We start from the raw sequence: 20,684 nt of genomic DNA on the forward strand, positions 1-20,684 counted from the left end.
TGTCTACTTGGAAGTTCCGCTGAAGTCAGTGGGACATCTAGATAAATGTTTATAGATTTGTAGCTTTAATTTTTGCCCCAGAGCTTCCGGTCTCCTATGGACTTGGAACTTCTGTTGCTGCCAGGCTATTCTGCTCCTGGATAGAAACATGGATCAACTACATAGTCCACTCTGGAACAACAGAAGCACAAGTACACAAGCTCCAATCACTGGCATTGGCCACAGTAGGGTGTGTGTGTTATTTAGACAAACCATGCAGGACATTGCTTGAAATCTCACATTCTTTTAATTGGGTACTAATTTTCATGCTGTGAAACCTGGAAGTGGAAATCTGAGCTTCCAGGATACATTTGTGCCCCTTTATCAGACTACCAGCTATTTCTATGCTCTTCAGTGCTGGATTTTGAAAAATGACCACGTATGGAAGTACATTTTTGTTAGTCAGGCAGAGGATTGGCTGTAGTTGTGGCTGTAACCTTCCCAATAGTCAGCATAGGCTTGTGGTGGCACTGCCCACCCCATGATAACACTACATTATGAATCTGCCTCAAGATGGCAACCAGTTGGCTTTTGCGGCTAACTTGGCTGCTCATTACTCTTCATGTTAAATATTGGTAATTCTCATCAACCTGGAAGGGGAGTTATATGGGTTAATTAGTTAATATTGGTGCTGCATTTGAAGACATTGCTTCCTGTATATGTGCTAAGTATTATTAGGGGTAATTTGTTCCCATCACTGACTCCGATTAGTGTGTTAATATGCTCATCGAGTAGCTCTAGGCTTCCATGGAAACTAATTTCTAACATAATAATGTGGCATACGCGCTCTCTTTTTTTCCCTCAGACTGTCCCTAATTGTTAAAATTATACAAATATATTCTTTTTACAAATGGTATCTGGAACAAATATTAACCAGAGTGTTAATGAAATAATATTGTGTTGAGTTTGATGTGGAATTGAATTCCACATACATAGAGGGAAGGAAAATTTAGTCAGCGCAGGTAATTGACCATATTACAATAATTTGTTAATTAGTAAATAGTTGTGCTGGCTTTCCTTCACTAAGCATTTTAAAATTGGCAATATGCAGCATAATTAATTGGCTACCCAGAGCCTTGAAAGAACTTGTAGCAACAGATACTATGGTTAGACACATGTTTCCTAAAAAAACAACAACCCCAAAACGCCTTTCAGCATTTAACTACTGTGTATTCATGGGTAAGCTCTATTCAGTGACTCAGTGGCCCTGTAGTTGCATTATCCTTATGCTACAAATGGGTGACTACTGGAAATGCCACTTTAAATAGAATATCTTTGCTGTTTGTCCTCCACATTGCACACATTATTTATTTAATACACTCATTTGCCACCTTTCAGTAATTCTTCCTATGGTGGTTTACAGTCTGACAGTCAAAATAGAATAGGAAAATACAGTAAAACATTTAAAACACTATAATCATTTCAATATAGTATAATTAATCAACATTGTTAAAATCAGCAAGCCCCAAAACCATCCAGCATAATACAGCAAGTACTGCCACCAGACCCCAAACCACAATATTGGCCTGCATCTGAGGCCAAAATATGGAGGTGAGTTTTTAAGGCCGGCTTAAAATTATCCAGGAATGGGGCCTGTCTAATATGAACTGGGGTTTACAAATTCCATAAATTAGCGAACTCCACAGGAACCTTCCCGTTTTCATATTTATTTGTAAAAGTAATAAGAAGTAATACAGCCATTAATGCACCTTTGTGTTTTTCCTTCTAGCTCTGCATGTAACTTTTATGTAAGTTTTTTTCATTTACAGCTATTTGATACTGTACCAGGACCAAAGTAGACCCCTTTAGGTCATTCTAGAAGTTAGCAACGGTTGTTTGTATTGCAACCAAAAGGTATCCTATCAGATTTTTATTTAGCAGTTTTGCATCCTCACCCATAAACAAACTTATCAGAGCTACTTCTAGGGCCCTTTTTGGTTGGTTGGTTGGTTAGTAATTTTAGCTTTTTTTCCAATAGTCAAAATGTGGACCTGGCTGCAGGTCCACCACATATGTTTTAGAACAGGCATGGCCAAACTTGGCCCTCCAGCTGTTTTGGAACTACAATTCCCATCATTCCTGACCACTGGTCCTGTTAGCTAGAGAGTATGGGAGTTGTAGTCCCAAAACAGCTGGAGGGCCAAGTTTGGCCATGCCTGTTTTAGAAGAAGCTTTGTCCCCACACTTCTGCCACCAAAACATCAGGGAAAAAATTGTATAATAGATTGAGAAGGGTAAGGTACCCTTCTCACATAATTTGCAGCATCAATTATTTGCTAGCATTCATGGTGCTCTGTATGTGTGTGTGTAAAGTAAGTTATACTTCATTTATGTTACTTTATAGTGCAGCAAACAGCTCTTAGATTTACTGCTTCAGTACACCATCAACCAAATAGTTTGATTCTACTCAACTGGTCACTAGAAACTGGATTCATTCAGATATTGTGCCAAAACATAGTTTATGCTAACCATAGCTAAGAATCCATACTGTCATTTGATCTCCAAAATACAGGAAAGACAAGCCGTGGTTAGAGCTACTTTTGTAGTTTTGTTTTCCAGTTGCTTCATAAATTCACTTCTGTTTCCATGGAGCAGCATCCTTTTGGTTCACAGCAATGACTATCACTGGTTTGTTAATGGTTTGTCAATTTAGACAAAAAAAAAAGCAAGCCATAGTCAGCTTGCTTGTGGTTTGCAAACCAGTTTCAAACTGTGGTTTGGTATCTTTGTTTGCCAGTTTCTCACAAGTCATGATTTGTGATCTGATACAGGTTCAGTCATTAAAAATAAAACCATGGTTTGGTGTAACATCTGAATGAAGTGATTGTTGTTATGCTGTGTAGTGTCAGTGACTGGCATCTTGTTGCCCAGCTTGCTACCACTTAAAGATGCCTTGGGAACCCTATCAAATGTCTTTTTTTCTGTCAGGGACTACAGTCTTATTCTGGCAGCAGGAAAGGGGGATTAGCCTCTTTAGCACATAGATGCCATATGCTTCGCTGTTACTTCTAATTTGTACTACGTAGCCATGAAATTTCAGGACAGTATCCAATGTTCCTGTTTTACTAGCACAAGAGACTTGCAGAACATAACTCTTTCCTCCTCGACCTTGTAGTAGTCCTCTGTACACCCTCCAGAAAGTTGGGTGAATCTTAGGAGCAGATTTTGGGAGCATGTTGGTGGAGGAGAGGAACCTTGTTGCATGAGTGGAGTTGCAGAGCATTGGATGCTACCATCCGAGAGGTTCTTTTCATAACCCTGACAGAATGGTAAGGATAGAGCTACAAGAGACCACAAGGGCAGTTGCTTAGCAACCATTCCATGACCCCTGGGACAACTTAGAAATGACTGAGAAGCATATGGCATATATGCTCTGGATAGCTTTTTCTTTTGCTAATATTCCTAAGACCAGAATGAGATAAGTAGCCTTTGTCAGGAACATGGAGGCTTTTGACAAGGTATTTGTATCTTTAATCATTGGCAGACCATGCAAGGGTGCCTCACAGAAAACAAGAAGCCAATAACTTAACTGGTTTGTTTAGTACAGTATAATGGCAACCAGTGTAATGAGCAGGATAAATGACTCCTAATTTACCAAACTTTTTTACCAACCTAAAACTTCTTTTTCGTCAAACGTTGACCCATAATATTTTCTGTAGCAGTCCAAGTTGTCGCTATCCCACATACCCATCCTTGGTTGACTTTAGATAAATATGCAATGCATTTTTGTTCCAACAGGATTTTCCAATCAGATTTAGCGCTGCTAAGCTTGGCTACATGTTTGCATGAGATTGTTTCCATTTTAGAATTGACCATTTTTAATTGTAAAATTTGTACTGTGTGCTTTAATAATGAGGTGAACTGCCTTGAGATGAGACCCAATAAAGGAATGAGCTTTTTTAGGGAGGGCTTTTTGCTCCCCAGTACTAAGAGATTTTGACTTACACAGAGTTCTACAGTGAAACTTAGCAAAAAACTGAGTTATATCAAAGCTAGACATCATCTTTGCTAGATAAAAAGCTGAGATTCTTATTTGAAGTGTGCTGTTTGATGTAACATACCTGGAAGACATGGAGTCTCAAAATGTATATGCCTTTTGATCACAATAGACAACACAGAATCTAGATGTCTTGGTTAAAGAGAATCCTGAGAATCTCCACCTTCCTATAAAAAGGTGGTAGCTAAGTTGGCCTTCATGGCATGTTTCAGAACTTTCCATGGTTAGGAGCATGACTTCTGCATGCTTTGAGTCTCTTCGTTTGTTCTCAGTCTCTTTCATTTCATCCGCATTCATGTTTTACCATTAGTGTTCAATAAATATTTGTCAGCTCTCTACATTAGTGATGTCTGTGTGGCCCTACAGTTGCCGCTGGACTGCAGTTGCCATCAGCCCTAGCTAGTATGGTCAGTGGTAGGGGATGATGGGAGTCATCTCACCTTTCAGTAGGTGCCCTCAGGTGCTACTGTTCCACACCCTGGAGGGATAAGTCTCTTAGCAAAACATTCACTAGTGGGGTCATATTAGTGCTATGGATTAGGGTTTTGGACTGGGGAGTTTCATTCAGCTATGAAACATACTGAGTGATACTGGGCCAGTGAGTGGAACACCTTCCCATCAGATGTTGAAGAGATAAGCAATTATACAACTTTCCAAAGGCATCTGAAGGCAGCCCTGTATTGGAAAGTTTTTAATGTTTGATGTTTCACTGTGTTTTTTATATTCCATTAGAAGCTGCTCAGAGTGGCTGGGCCAACCCAGTCAGATGTGCAGGGTGTAAGTAGCAAAATATTATTAATATTATTAGCCAAGCAGTTATCCAAACTATAATGTGTAGGACTGTAAATTCTGCTTGGCTATTCTCCTCTTGTGTGAGGCTTGCCTCACAGTTTTTGATTCAGCGCTGAACATAGCTTGCCATGATGTCCAAATAAGCCAACTGTGGTAAATGCTTGTCAACCTAAAATCAGAAACCCACTTCAAACTGTGGGGGAAACAGTGGCGTAGGAAGGGCAGGGTGTAGGGGGCGGTATGCCCCAAGTTCCAGGGGAGGGGGGTGACACTCCCCAGCTACTCCTGCCACTCGCCACCCCGTCCGTGCTTCTTTACGGATGGACGGGACAGCCCCGTCCCCAGGGGGGTGCCTCCGCTCCGCTGCCCTGGGCGGCGAAGAGGCTTCCTCCGCCACTGGGTGGAAAACTGAGAGAGTAACAATGGATGTAAAAGCAGTGTGAATATATGACTTATTTTCAATCCTCTAAACCATGGTTTGGAGGGTTGCCTGAATAGATCATAGAAAAAGTTTCTACCTAACAGTGAGGATAACACATGGTCACCCTGAAGTCAGATGAATGGTGGAATAAAACTGTTTAAAATGCAACAGTTTTTGGCTTAATCAGGAGATTTTAGAATAGAATTTAAGAACCCCATATTTAGAAGTTCCACCCTTACTTTCAATGTATGCCATCTCCTAGGGCGGGGGTCATGGCGCTACTCCTGTTTCTCCATGGGTGATTTTGTCTGGAGAATTCTCAGACAGTGTTAGCTATTAATCATGAACAAAAACTGGGGATTGTTCTACTAATCGCTTTATGCCTCTGGAGACATTTGTTACTGATGGTTGAGTGATCAAGGTGATTGCAGCTCAGAATGTAAATAGCAATGGAAGGGAGCGTTTGTGATGGGAAAGGAAGCAATTATTGGACAAGGTCAGGAGTCGTTTGCATGATGAGCAAAAGGACAGAAAAGCATGTCATCAAATCCTAGTGTGTTCTCTGTCCTTCTCCTATCTTGATTTGGGGAGGAACGGCTTTAGGTCAGCCTACAATGGCAGAGCTGTAGGTAGTTATCTGTGTGAAGATTTAAATTAAATGTGCTTGGTTTGGGGATACTTCTGTTGCTCACTTTTAAGAATCTGTCTTAGACTGTGGTGCTTTGTTGCATGTGACATCCATTGAAGCATGTACAAAAATGTACAGGTGGGGTTCTGTTATGTCATCCAGTGTAACATGAGATGCAGTTTGAAGTTGATTGATCAAAGGAATGGGGTGCTACTATGCTTATGTCTTTGAGTGCCTTTTGCTGGTGGTTTATTGGGCTTTCTCAATGGCCAGTAAGTGGCTTATGCCATTTTGTACATTCTCCCTCCTCTTTTGTTCCCCTTGTCTGTGGTCGCTACCTTTAGCACTTCCATCAAAATGACTTAGCAGTTGATGGTGACACTATTTTGCTCTGCACAGTCTTCACAAGGAAACATTATCGTCTCCCTCTCTCTGTTCAGTCTATTCTCTCAGTTTGTTATTCAAGGAAGTGACACTAAATAGGTAAGCCACAGATACCTGCATCTGTTCCCAAGTATGCTACTTCTCTCCAGAAGCAACTTACCAGTATTGCATTTCACAGTATTCTAATCCAAAATGAGTATATTTGATGTACTGACCGTAGAACTTATATGACCAAGGCAAATTACTTAGACTGAAAATATGATTTAGGAGCTCCAGTCATTCAGGTATTTTAATATGTATCCTAGCTTTTGTGCATATTAACATAATGATTTAGATTGTCCCAAATCTGTGCTTTGAGCTTTAAAATGGTGCCAAGATTGCCTTGGCATGGAGAATTTTTGGTTTGCCAACAATTGCATTTTAAAAGTGTGGGTACTGAATAGGAAAAAGAAAAACTTGTGCGGGAGGAAGGGAAAAAAAACAAGTCAACTTGCAAAGACCATTTTATCGAGAATGAGTGGGATGTGGAGGGTAAACCCTTCTCTTCTGACAGTGTTCAAGAAAATGCATGTTAATTGAGTTTATATAAAACTGAAGAGAGGGGCTGTAGCTCAATGGTGGAACACAGGCTTCATGTGCAGAAGTGTCTCTAGACTAGTCCACTCCTTGGCACCAGGTAGCAGGTGATGTAGAAGATCTCTGACTAAGATCCTGGGTAGTCATTACCAGTCAAGAGCATGGAATGCTGGTAGTTGAGAACCCAAAACAAGCTTTGAGCTTGCAGATACGCAGCAGGTTGGTTTACTACACGGATGAGACCTCATTATTGAGCTTACTCTGTGGCATTGATGGTAAAGCAGAAGCAATACTTAGCTGTCAAAATGGGGTTGCCTTGTACCCCCAGTAGTGTTTCCAGGGCAGTGTCTCCCACTGCTGCAGAAATGTTACATCTATCTGCGTACAGAGTTAAGCTTTCACATTTTATTACTGTAAAGTACTGGTGTCTAGAGGGCCTGAAGGAAAACTCTGCTGCTTCAGAAAAGCTTGCTACATCTTAAAATGTGTGTCAGTCTGCAGGGCCAACAAGGTTACAAACATCTTGCACTTCATGTGCTTAGTGTGGCTCACCAGAGAATTTTGTTATAGTAGCATAATTGCTTCCTGTCTCTGTGTATAATTTACAATCTATGGGTCAGGAGCTTGACTTAGCATGCAAAACCCCATCAGGGCCCAAGTTGGGTCAAGCTGATTCTTACACACATTATCAGCGAAGCGGATAAGACAAAATCACGAGCTGAGAGTGAGCTGCACAGGGAATCTGAGGGCTGTGGGTCATTTGGAACACCTGGTCTGTTCCTAGCTGGAAAACAGCAAGTTAGTAGGCTCAAGTTGGTTGCAGCAATAGGGAGCAGAATGTTTCTGTGTTATGGTTTGTAACCGGCTACTCATTTCCCACTTGGTTGACACGTGACCATAGCCTGTTCATAAAAATAAAAGTGTCACGGCAATACCTTCTTGTGATCAGAGCAACTCCAAAAACACATTCCTAATAATGGAGGGTACCACCCTTTGGTTTCTAGCTCTCACTTTTTGCAGAGTTCAGCATTTAGCTGAATGCCCAGTATGACCTGAAAGAAGGAGAAAATAAAGTGGCTGTGAAAGAGTGATTTGCCCAACACCATCCAATTAGCTTCATGACCAGACAGTGATGTGAGTTCAAGGCCTTGTAGTTTAAGCCCAGCAATGCTACAACCCTGCATATGGTGGAAAGTTACAGTCACCAGCTTGATGTGGGAAGCCTGCTGGGCAGGATAGCATTTTACAGTGAGTGAAACAGCTCTCTGAGTCTCAGTTACTGTGTGAAACCTCCAGAACAGGCTGTGAATAGTTGAAAATCAAGTTAAATTAATTACAATAGTCATGTCATAAGGTGAGCTTTTCAGGTGCTTGTAAAAGTGAGCTGGATTTTGTGTAGACACTGCTGCCCTGGTCAAATGTAAGCCAGTTTTGCAACTTTATAAAACTTGAAAAATGCACACTTACATAAGCCCTGCATCTTTTTAACCAACGTCAAATAGTTCTCATGTTTATCTGGAATGCAGGCAAGTGGTTTCTCAATGCCTACATGAGCAACAATTCTACAATTTACAGAGATTGCTGGAAAATTTAATGGAAGAACTCAAGGGACTATCTTACTAATAAATATTGCCCTGAAGGCTAAATGGAAAATCTAAAAAAACCTGATAATTATTCAGCTCTGAAGATCAGGGAAAAGAAGAGGAGAGAGAGAAAAACACTTTAGATAAAAGTGGTAGTCTTGTAATTTCTTGCACATTGGTTTTAACACCCCAGAGTCATTCAATCTGAATATAGTACATGAATCCCAGAGCTTATGTTCCCTCAGGCCTTTACAAAGTGAATAATTTGTAACTGCAGAATCTGATTATATGTTCCAAGTCGGGTATAAATGAGTTTTGATTCTTGAGTTTAGGGATAGTAAGTATGGCTGGCACATAGTTTAAAGTGCTTTGAAGTCCCTTCTTATTTTGCCACGTCAGTCCAGATATTGTGCAAAACTAAGGTTTGTGCCACTAGAATCTCACCATACCGGTAGTTTGAGCTTTCAGATGTATAGCAGGCACACCCTGGTTGTGTGTTCCTCTCACAACTGCTCATCAATCTACTCTATCTCTTGTCTCCATGGGGCAGCAGTTTCTTGAGGTGGTGTAATAATCTTAAATGTGGTCTATCAATGGCTTGTGATTTTTGGCACAACGGTGAACCATGGTTAGCATAATCTGCATTTTACAAACCAGCTTCAAACCATGGTTTGATACCCATTGTGAACTAAGGTGTTTGAGCAGTCTGGTTTGGATGAACAAACAAACACAAACAAACAAACAAACAAACAAACTGTTATTTGTATGATATTTGAATGCAGCTATGTGTAGCTGCCCCACTGATTGTGGGGCAGTGCATCCAAAATGAGCCTGATTGCTACTTCCTTAAGAGATGGTGGTACCTTTCTCTCTTAAGGGAACATTTATACTCTTCTGCATAGGGCCAGTTCTTTTCTCATTCAGTGGAAACCATCCATTATCAGCAAGGATCCAAGAGGAATATGATTGTATGTACTTCCTCAAGCCTTCTGTTACCATTGGAGAAGGACACAGTGTGAAACTTATCTAAGCAAACAGAACAAGGTAGTGCCAGTGACACCTCTGGCTTGCATTCTCCTTCAACAGTAAGATAGCTAAATTGTGTTAGATGTGAACAATTTCATACACAAAATGTTGATGAGTTCCTTCACAGGGGCATTGCAGAAGTGGGCTGAGTGACTAAGACTGCAGAGACAAAAAATATTTCATCACTCAGCGCAGCTCTCAGCAACAGTGCATGTGCACATGATGACGGGAGGAAAGCCATTACTGCCACTGTAGTCCTTTTAACAACTTGTTCACTTTTATCTCCTGTATACCTACAAGAATAATTGATGCCCACTTCAGCTGGAACCCACATCAGATCATTTCTGGCTTGATGTGATCCTGTTTATCCAACAAATGTTAACAATTGTAATACAGTGGTACCTCAGGTTACATATGCTTCAGGTTACATACGCTTTAGGTTAAGAACTCTGCTAACCCAGAAATAATGCTTCAGGTTAAGAACTTTGCTTCAGGATAAGAACAGAAATTATGCTCTCGCGGCGCAGCGTCAGCGGGAGGTCCCATTAGCTAAAGTGGTGCTTCAGGTTAAGAACAGTTTCAGGTTAAGAATGGACCTCCAGAAAGAATTAAGTTCTTAACCCGAGGTACAACTGTAATGCTTTTAAAACCACTGTCTTTCAGTAATTCATAAACTGGATTCCAGAGCTGCAATTGGGTCGATGCCTTCAACAGAATTAATTTTTGATTTTACAGGTTGTGAATGTGTGCTCTTGCACATGTCGAACGGCAAGCTTTAGTAGTTGTGTCCGATTCATATTGCTTGTTATGAGCTTCACAGGAGAAACAGACAGATTTCCTTTCCAGAAATGTGTGTCAACTTTCCTGAGCTCTCAACATGTGCTCATCCGTTTCTGTGACCTTGGGTGTAAAACAAATGAGAGGTTTTTTTTTATTATTATTGCCTAGACTGGCTTGTAGCACCTTCTGTGAAGTCTTTTTGCAAACAATGTAGTGTGAATATATCCCTTGAGTCATACCCCAGCATTCATAAAGTGTTTTCCTTTGGTAGCATACTAGTCTTGATGTATTTGGCCAGAGGTTTTTGCTTTTTGCTTTTTCCTTTTTACTCTTTCTGTCTGGGTCTTTTAAAAGGACAAAAAATAATATACTCATTATTCAGTTTAATGGTAAAATTGTATCTACCGGTAACTTACTTGAAATTCCTGGAGTTAATATTATATGAATTTGCAGGTTTTTTTTTTAATGGAAGTAAATGGCAGTGAAATGTACCGTATTTTTCCATGTATAAGACTATATTTCTTCCTAATTTTTTGAAGTTTAAAATAAGGGGTCGTCTTATACACAGATAATGCATAGTGCATTTTCTTAATTTTGGGTTTAAAAAATAGGAGTCGTCTTATACATGGGGGCGTCTTATACATGGAAAAATACGGTATATATTCCAGCCATGGGGTTAACGGTTCCAAATGCCAATCCTAGCAGTTGATCTGCATTGTAATGACTATAAGTGATCAAAAACAGAGCGTATGGAGTAAATTGCTCTGCTTGGCCAATACCAGTGGTCAGAGAGCTTTCGGTGGAACTAGGCTTACTTGTTCTGTAAGCTAACAATGAACTAGATTCTTACCTTCACACTTTTTCATGGAGAAAAGCTATATATGGAGACACAAACGTTCCTACCTGGGACTTGAAAAATACAAGCTCCCTGATAGCCTAACACAGAATTCAGGCTTGTTGGGTGTACTTTGTTTTTTGCTAGAGCCTCAGTACCTACGAACCAGAGTTAGGTGCAGAAGAGGTGGGGTCTATAATTGATATTTGGATGCCAGGCACCATATTAAATCAAGATGGCAAACTGAAATGTGACTTTGGCATGACTTAACCTGATTATTAGTGTGATACTCTCAAATTGCACTGTCCGTTTAAAGAAAATAATGTATTTTAGCCCAGCCAGATGGGCGGGGTATAAATAATAAATCATCATCATCATCATTATCATCATCATGGGCGGTGCTGGTCACTCCTCACCAGCATGCTGTATATTTTGGAAAGTGGTTTTGTCTGTCTGTCCACTTTTTTTTTTTGGTTTGGATGCCTCTCAAGATATTGTCACCAAACCTGGCTTAAGGGTCCCTGAGGTAGAGATGGCATTCCTCATTGACATTTAAGTGAAGCTTACCATTTTGAATCAAGATGGCAGACTAAAACATGACTTTGGTGACTATGCCATTTTTTTGCTCATAGTCTTGGCCATCTCTCAAGATAATTTTGCTGAACTTGGCATGAGGGTTCCTGAGTTGCGGGTGGGAGGTATCTAAGCTGATGTTTGGGTGCCAGGTGCCATTTTGAATCAAGATGGTGTACTTGAAATTTGACTTTGGTGTGATGTCAAAAAAATTATTGGCATAGATTTGGCCACCTCTTACGATACCATTGCCACACACAGCATGAGGGTTCCTGAGGTTGTGGTAGTAGCCTTCATCAATGTCTGGATACCAGGTTCCACTTCGAATGAAGATGCCATTTTGAATTGCCCAGTATGTTATGTGAGTGGCCCAAGCTTACAAAACACACAATCCACTTAAAAATCACAATATATTTTTGTTTCTAAAAATAATAATCCTGGGCAGTGCCAGGCACTCCCTACTAACTGACATAAAAAAAACTAAAGAATGAGGGGTAGGAAGGGGAGAAGAGGAGTATTAGAGCATTTGGGCTCACGACATTCTCAAGGCCCAGAAGAAGGGTGTCCAAAAAAGCCATTGGTCAAAAGTAACACCCATCCCCCTTGTCATACTCCAGAGTTATAAAGATGGATCCCCTCATACCTCTGGGAAAAGATTTAAGTAGATTGTGCTTCCTGTTCCTGGTCCATGTGAAAGAGACATTACAACTGCATGGAGTCCCAAGTGAGTTAATGACAACTCCTAGCAGCTGTTTATAGAGGAAGCCCGGTGTCTTGCTTAGAGGAGTGTGGCCTGATGTCTGAATTAATGCACAGAGCAGCTTCTGAAAAGAGAATTGCATTATCCGACTTTTTAACTCTTATCAACTTGGAAATGTCATGTAGTCCACAGTGCTTATCTCAAGGTGACGAGTTCTTGGGATGCCCTCGATCACCTACTGAATATCTGATGCAGAGGCCTAAGCATGAATATGCGGATTTCCATATTCCACCTGCCAGCACAGAACACTTGCAGTGAACATTTAGGTCCTGGTGGCCTTGACAGGGTAAAACATTAATCTTAATACAGAGGAAATGGTGGTGATTTATTCAGCAAGTGCCAGTGGGATATTTGGAGGCCCGCCATACAAGGGAAATGGCATGGCACCTGTGCGTATGGTTCAGAGCAGAAACTGAGGAAATTCTCTGTTACTGCATGAATCATTTTGGGGTATAACATAAGGCACAATTTGCTTTTGGGATATAAATTCATGTTTTAAACACTGTTTGACAGGAATTAATGTTTGCAAGCTGTGTCATACAACAGAAGTGACACAGAAGACACAAGTGTGTGGAGGCATGTAGTGCCTCCATCACTTATAAGATTGTGCTTTCCCCATTGGGTGTATGATGCTGCAGCAAAACTACTGAAACTAGCACTGCCTCATTTCCATTTTTGGGAGGTATAAGTTCAAAGCTACCTCTATAAGCATCTCTTTTAATAAGGCCACCTGGATTTTGCTACAGAATCTGGTGATGGTGAGACTTGGTTAAAATCCATTTGATTGTATTAAAATCCTGATTTACATAGTGTGCTATTAACTCATGATTTGCTGCAATGTATTGGAAGCTTTGCGCAGGTAAGCACTGCATTTTAAAGTAAGTAACTCCAGCTTTTAGACTCAGCAGGCAGAAAGTAATACTGGACACGCCCCTCATAGCTATAAGAGAGGAACAAGCATTAATTACAGGCACGGCATGTTAGTTCTCAGAACTGTTCCTGTAATCACACTTTAAAGAAGTGAGTGTGCTGCAGCACATCTTTCTGGCCTCCAAAAATGCACGCTTCCCCTGAGAAATCACATGTGCAGCAGGTCACATATATTCTGTCTGAGTAGGTTGTATGTAATGAGAGACTACTGTCACATGTGGTGAGGGACAACTTTACTTGGGATAGCAGAATTGGGGGGGGGGGGGTTAGGGAGAGAGATAGGGAGAGAGAGAGAGAGAAGAGGGATATTGGGGAGAAAAGGGGTTGCCCTGCCCACTTTTATCCCTGGCCACTACAAACTCTGCTTCTGGTATGTGACCCCCCTGAGGGGTAATTCACAGGGAATGCTGCCTTCAGTTCAGCATCCCTGGTGTATTGCCATCATATCAGTGCATGCAGGGCTGTGTTTGCAAAGTTACACATTTACTGTTCATCTTATTTGATCACCCCTTTGTGTGAGGTGTTTGAATTCAAACTTTCTTCAGTTTTTCACTCTTCATAGCTCCAAAAAGGTGCAGCGGATATTAAAAACACATAGTGGGGGAGGATGAGGCTTTCACTAAGTAATGGCATTGAATGGGGAAGTGAAGAGGCAGGAGGAGAGACACAGTGTTTTAACAGACTACATGGCTAGAATGTATGTCTCTTGTTCAAGAGTTAGACTTAATAACAGCTTGCCCACAGACAGTGGGAGGCAGACAATGCATTAATTGCAATATCCCTTATAACTAACCCTTTCATTCAGAAGAAGATGAATACAGGCGATGTCTATTTTTGGTCAGTGATACCTGTTCCAGGAATGTGTAGAATCTGCTGCCATGGATAGTGTTGTTTCTGCTGGGTTCCCTAATGGTTGATAGGAACCTGTTTTGAATGCCCACATTAGGCCTCTTAATTGTGTCTAATGTATATTTACCATGCAGTTCTAATGGAAACCAATGCCACTGCCTTCCTGGATGGTGTGAGGGATTGTTGTACCCCTGTTGTAAACCCTTTTTGGGGTCTGTTTCCATTGGTGTCCCAGGATTGCTCTTTGGGGTCTGTTTCCATTGGTGTCCCAGGATTGCTTGCTGCATCAAGCAGAGGAAGGGACATAGGTCATTGGGAGAGTACATGTTTTGTGTCAAGGTGGGACTAGGACTGTCCCCTGTCTGAAACCCTGGAGAGCCTTTTCCAGTTTGTGTAGACTAAACTGAGCAAGGTCAACCAGTGTTCTGCCTTGCTATGAGATAGCTTTCTAGTCCTATGACTCACAGTGGTTTGCAATTTCGGCATTTCCATCCCTACCCTACAGTGGGTCTTTCACTTGCTTACCTGTTATGGGATACATTTGTCTCATAGCTGCATTTTTTAGGCTTCAGGTAGGTCTTTGTGCCTGGGAAGGCATGCAGCAGGTTGTAGACTAAGAACCAGTGGTCCAGTTCACATGTGATGCTATACCAAACCATAGTTTAAATAGGGACTCAGCTACATTAGTCAAAAAACAGTGTTTTGAATGTGTTATAAACATGCAACACCAGATGGCGCTGTTGAGCAGAAAACTTTTCTATGTGATCTTACATAGTTCTCCCACTTTTGTTATAATGATTTAATTTTTGACTTATTTATAGCGTTTTTTTCCTGTGTGTAGATCCACCCTAGGAGTGTGCAAGAGTGTGGGTAGTTGGCAGGAAAAGTTACTGCCAGTTTGTTCTTCCACTGGTTATAGAGCTTGGGGAGGAGCTACTTGTCTAGACACTCAACTCAGGGGCTGACGGGCCATAGCACCCCTAAATGGTGGCTATGGAGGTTTCCTGGAATTGATGTATGTCATAGGGTGACCTGTAACCTTGATCAACCCTGCTGATCCACAACTTGCTGGTGGGCTGATGCCAACCTAGCAGTTCGAAAGCATGTCAAAGTGCAAGTAGATAAATAGGTACCGTGTGCTGCTCTGGTTCGCCAGAAGTGGCTTAGTCATGCTGGCCACATGACCCGGAAGCTGTACACCGGCTCCCTCAGCCAGTAAAGCGAGATGAGCGCTGCAACCCCAGAGTCGTCTGCAACTGGACCTAATGGTCAGGGGTCCCTTTACCTTTACCTTTTTACCCATTCCCTATGCCAAAACCTGCTGACATCTGTAATCAATACAGTTGTGGCCTGTTTAACCCCATACTTACGTAACATGTTTTATTGCTGCCTGTTTTGGATTCAGCCCCTTTGGCTCTGCTGAGCCTTGTCATGCAAACAGGTTGTGTCGTAATAGTAATGTGCCTGTTTGTTTTTCTCTTTGTCTTTCTATTGCAGACCATCTTTCCAGCCTGCCTATTATCAGCAAAGATGTCCCCATTGATAGAGAAAATTAGTGATCAGAAGGATTTCAAGAAGCTCCTGAGAACACGGAACAATGTGTTGGTGCTATATTCCAAATCTTGTAAGTGCTGCTCATTAAAAAACAAGCAAAGGTTTAAGAGCAATTAATATGTTAACAAATAATGCTGAGTGGCTGTCAAGGTTGAAAGGATCACTAAAAGAGCAAGGATTCTTTTTAAAAAAACAGTTAAATCTTGATTTTAGACCTTATATATCTGATAAATAGCTAACTGTTTTGCAGACTGATACAAGCATTTGCTGATAAAACTTCGGATTTTGTTTCCGGGAATGAATTCATTTCTCTCTTGCTATTTTCCTTCCAGTTCTTACACCTAACAAAATAAGTTTTTTTTAAATTTTATAACTTTTATAAATAAAATGATGTATCGCTTCTGTTTTATAAGAGCAGTCATATAACGAGAAGTGCAGATGGGGGCAGATCTGGTGAGCTTTTCGGCTTAACATCACACAAGTCATTCCACTATTTTGCCTTGAGGCACTCTTATTCTCTTAACACACATCAAGGATGTTCTCAGCAATAGTTTTATTTTATCATATATATAATATATAAACACTGTGTGTGAAAAAGAGCAATCTTCCTTCCTCTTCGCCTAGTTATACAAGCATCCCCACACACCAAGTTGGTGTCACTAGCATTTGTGTTTATCCTTCTGTTTCCTTCTCTCTTCCTCTCCCTCTCTCCCCCTGCCTTTGGTCTGTTCTGTTTGCATCTTCTTATGCTTCACCTCCGCTTGAAATACCCTTCTTAACTTCTTGTCTGCTAGCCACCCACTTGCTGTCTCTTTCAGTTACAATCAACTTCTTTTCTTTTGCTGGTTTCCTCCTTCTGCCTCCATCCCTGATTCTATAGTACAGCTTTTCTTCTGCTTTCTTTCTCTCTCTTTTTAATTGTCTGTACTGGATTGTGAGCTGCTCTTGGCAAGATTATTTGCAAGAGCTTGGCCCATTTAGGGCACTGTGTGCAGAAAGGCTAATTACGCCTAATATTTCATGGCTGTGATATTTACTTGGCCAGGAGATGTATGATCTGCACATTAGCTTAGAAATTAGATCAAATTGGTCTCTTTAATGCTTTTTTATTCCCTCCTTGAGCCCCCCCCCCTTTGGGTGAGGAAGAGGAACAAGCCAAGAGATATTGGTTTTTAAAATTTATTACGCAGTTTTCAGTTGCTCTTAGGCTTAAGCCTGCTTGTTGCTTATTCTGAAAGGGGGAGAGCTGCTTCTCCCAAGTGGCTTGCTTGGGGAAGCTTATTCAAGAATTAGGATTGGTTTTTTTTTAAAAAAAAACCTTATCTGATTTTAGAATATATTATATTGACTGCAACAGAATTAGATTAAAGGGCAGAATTTTATGGAGTCTTAAGTGACTGAGGTTCATCTCTTCTTGCTACTAAGGCAGAACTCTTTTACTAATTTCTATTGATTAATTAGATAATGGAGGGGACAGGAAAGGGAACAGATGCTTGATTCAGCCACCTTCCAAAACCATGATTAAGAAGATTGGCCAGCAGACCAGAAGCTGCAGCCATGGTTTAAAGTGGGTTATGCTGACTGTGATTTCAAGTGGTGTCAGAGTTGACAAACAGTAGTTATGTCCACAGTTCCTCCCAGAGCCTGGATTGCTCCGCTGTCTGAAAATGAAAACAAACAAGTGGAAATAATGCATGATTTGCCTGTAAGTTTGGAAGTTCAGTACATGGTTTAGGTTCTAAATACAAACCATGGTTTGGAGTAATGTCTGTGCTAATAGCAAAGTCAAAATAATTCAACAGGACTCAGTTATAAAGTGTCCTGAAACACTTGTTCCAATGAAAAAACTTCTTAAGAGTTACTAGGGAAGACCAGTGGTGAACAACACTTAGAAATGGCCTCTCCACCACTAAGGACTGCATAGCTCTATTTGCCATCTGTTACCACACCCATCCCTTTCTCTCACTCCCCTTTAATGTCAGGTGGGATTTTGCACACATAAGCTAGCATATGTGATATTGGGGAGATGGTGCCTCTGGCAGAGGGTAGTCTTTCCAGAGAGTAATTTTCATTGCTCATGTCTTTATACACGTCACTGATATTTAAATACATTTTTTATCTTGTTAGACTGCTGTCCAGGAGCATATACAGTTGTCTGCTCCTGTTGATGTGGGGTTTGTTTGTTGTTTGGTCTTTATGGCTCTTCCAGAAAAGGTAACTAATAGTGGCCCCATGCATTCTTATGTAGAATTTAAACCCACTGTGTCCAGTAGAATTTCCTATGTCAAATTCAGATTTGTGAGGCAATGACCTGACCTTATGTACACTGTAAAACACAATGCACATTGATAGCAGTGAATAATTAAATAATAAGTACATTTTATTGATAATACAGAATAATGTATATCATACTATTTGCAGCATGCCACAAGTAGAAAGCAGAAACATTAGGGTCTGCTATGGCTGTTGGTTACGGGACGCAGGTGGCACTGTGGGTTAAACCACAGAGCCTAGGGCTTGCTGATCAGAAGGTCGGCGGTTTGAATCCCCGCGATAGGGTGAGCGCCCGTTGCTCGGTCCCAGCTCCTGCCCACCTAGCAGTTCGAAAGCACATCAAAGTGTAAGTAGATAAATAGGTACCACTCTGGCGGGAAGGTAAACGGCGTTTGCGTGCGCTGCTCTGGTTTGCCAGAAGCGGCTTTGTCATGCTGGCCACATGACCTGGAAGCTGTACGCTGGCCCCCTCAGCCAGTAACGCAAGATGAGCGCCGCAACCCCAGAGTCGGACATGAGTGGACCTAATGATCAGGGGTCCCTTTACCTTTATGGCTGTTGGTTATCAGAGAATATAATTAATTTCATTTGTGCATTGCATATAATAAAAAAACCCACAGTGCTAGTAAGATTTTCAAAAAGATCTGGATACCACATGGGAACAATCTGATCTAGAAAGGTCATTGAGCACTTTGAAATCCAAAACTATATCATACAGTATACCCACTAATTAATCATTATATATTAAAAGTAAATATATAACTTGCAAGGTAATGTGGCTTGGTAATTATCAGCAAAACAATGCACATTATCATAGACAAGGAATAGCTCAACAATGTAGAGTGGGATTATCTTTCAGAGTTGGGATATTGCTACCTCTTTTCTTAATATAATGTAAACCCAAGTTACCTTTCTCTGCAGTAGAAGTTGTTTGTGGAAAAGAACTATCTTAAATGAAGGGATTATGTAGGAGCTAATTAGAAATCCTCTTCACATCTGTCAGTCTGCCTTTACAGTATTCCCATAATGTTCACTTTTTATGTTTGAGAAGGAATGTCCTCAATTCATACTGTGTGTGAGCTGCCTCTCACCTGTTTTGGAACCACGTGACCATGTAGGAGTCTGAGCACCTGGATTCTCCTGCTGGTTGTTCTTGAAGGGTATTTGGGATTCTTCCTCTCCTCACATCACTATGACTGTGTATCAGATACTCTCTATCCATGCATTCTAAAACAGTGGTTTTGATGGTAGCAGGGGAGAAGAGTGAAAACTCTTCACCTGTTCTTCTTCACCTACCTCTCTATTGTAAGATTTCCTTTAAAATTCAGATAAGGCACTTGTAGCAGAAGGATAAACTTTTCCTCAATTGCTCTAGAAAGTGAAATAGTGTTTAATGGGTGCTCATGTGACCTAATTGCTGTTAAAGTATTTATGCTATTGGTAGCATAAGGTAGAATAGCAAGCTCATTTTCTACTCTCTTCTTTCTGTACTAACTCTTAAAGTTCAATTTGCAACAGGGTTTCTAACTTCATTCTCAGAATTTGAAAGAGGATTTTAACGTAGTGCTGGCCTATGCGTCTTTTGTTTTTGTTTTTTTGCTCTCAAGTGGCGTATCTAACAGTATATCCAAACATATGGCATTAATGTTTCCTAAAAGATTGCTGTAAAAGTTATCTTACTATCATTTTTTTAAATAAAAAAATGTGTCTAATCTCTGATGCATGACACATATTGCAGCTGAATCTGACTTTTAAAAACTATCAGATTTTTCATATTAAGCAGTGGAAAAGAAGCTAAGATTAGCTCCCTAAATAGATGGAGGAGATTTACATGTGTAAAATATTCACACTTAACGATATAGCTAAATGCAGTTGTGGTAAAAAAATATTAACCAATTTTATGCAAAACTCTAATTGAGTAAAAAAAATTGCAAGGAAAGGGGACAGTCTGAATGACATGATGGCTGCTAACTTCTCAGAGTTCAACTTTCCCTCCCTAGAAAATATATTTTATATGTCTGAAGATATCTTATTGTTTGCCATGGCTCAGATTTCAGTCTTGCCATTGAGGATGGTGAGCTGTCCAATAAATCAGAGATAAGGTTTCTAGAATAGTAGGAGAGCTGTCCACTTAATGGGACTTGAGAGATGGGCATGGTGTGGTGTGACAACAACCAGATGCACATTGAGCACCTTCGTATTTGGCTCTTCCTATTCTTGAACACCAGCAGGGTCCTGATTCAGAACATGAGTTGGTTCTGGGCATCTTCCCAAGTACGACTCTGGGATGGGAGACTGTCTCATGCTGCCAAACAGACACTGAGGCATCTCATACTGGCCTCTACTTAGAACCTGTGCTGACTCTGTTCTTGGTGTCCTGATATGGACTGACTAAAACAAAAACTTATTTGTCAGTGCTGAAACTTGCCCAAGCACCTGGAAGGGGGAAACAAATGGGAGCAGGGACATATTTGCTTGGGGAAGCTAAAAGCTAGAGAGGAAATTGCTTAGCCATGAAGATCAGAATGATGAAAGGTAGGCAAAAATAGTTTCCTTATTGCAGATAAGGCCCTCCAATTGTTGCTGAATTACAACTCCCATCAGCCCCAGCAAGCAAGGCTGGTGGCCAGGGATGATGGGATCTGTAGTTTAGCAACATCTGGAGAGCCAAAGGTTCATCACA

The 20,684-nt window shown here is 40.9% G+C and overlaps 1 protein-coding gene across 2 annotated transcripts in view; it reads left to right on the forward strand.

Moving 5' to 3' along the window:
- The window catches only part of PDIA5 (protein disulfide isomerase family A member 5), a 138,474-nt gene that overhangs the window by 13,615 nt on the left and 104,175 nt on the right, over nucleotides 1-20,684 (forward strand). The window contains exons 1-2 of one of the 2 annotated variants that reach the window (XM_033162692.1): nucleotides 556-614; nucleotides 15,671-15,797. In XM_033162692.1, the coding sequence (XP_033018583.1) occupies nucleotides 15,704-15,797 (94 nt within the window). In that variant the 5' untranslated portion in view covers nucleotides 556-614; nucleotides 15,671-15,703. Of the gene's footprint in view, nucleotides 1-555; nucleotides 615-15,670; nucleotides 15,798-20,684 lie in introns of those variants that run through there. The other variant, XM_033162684.1, reaches the window with a different exon arrangement.

The sequence above is a fragment of the Lacerta agilis genome, chromosome 1 (genome assembly GCF_009819535.1).
Source record: "Lacerta agilis isolate rLacAgi1 chromosome 1, rLacAgi1.pri, whole genome shotgun sequence".
Lineage (NCBI taxonomy): Eukaryota > Metazoa > Chordata > Lepidosauria > Squamata > Lacertidae > Lacerta > Lacerta agilis.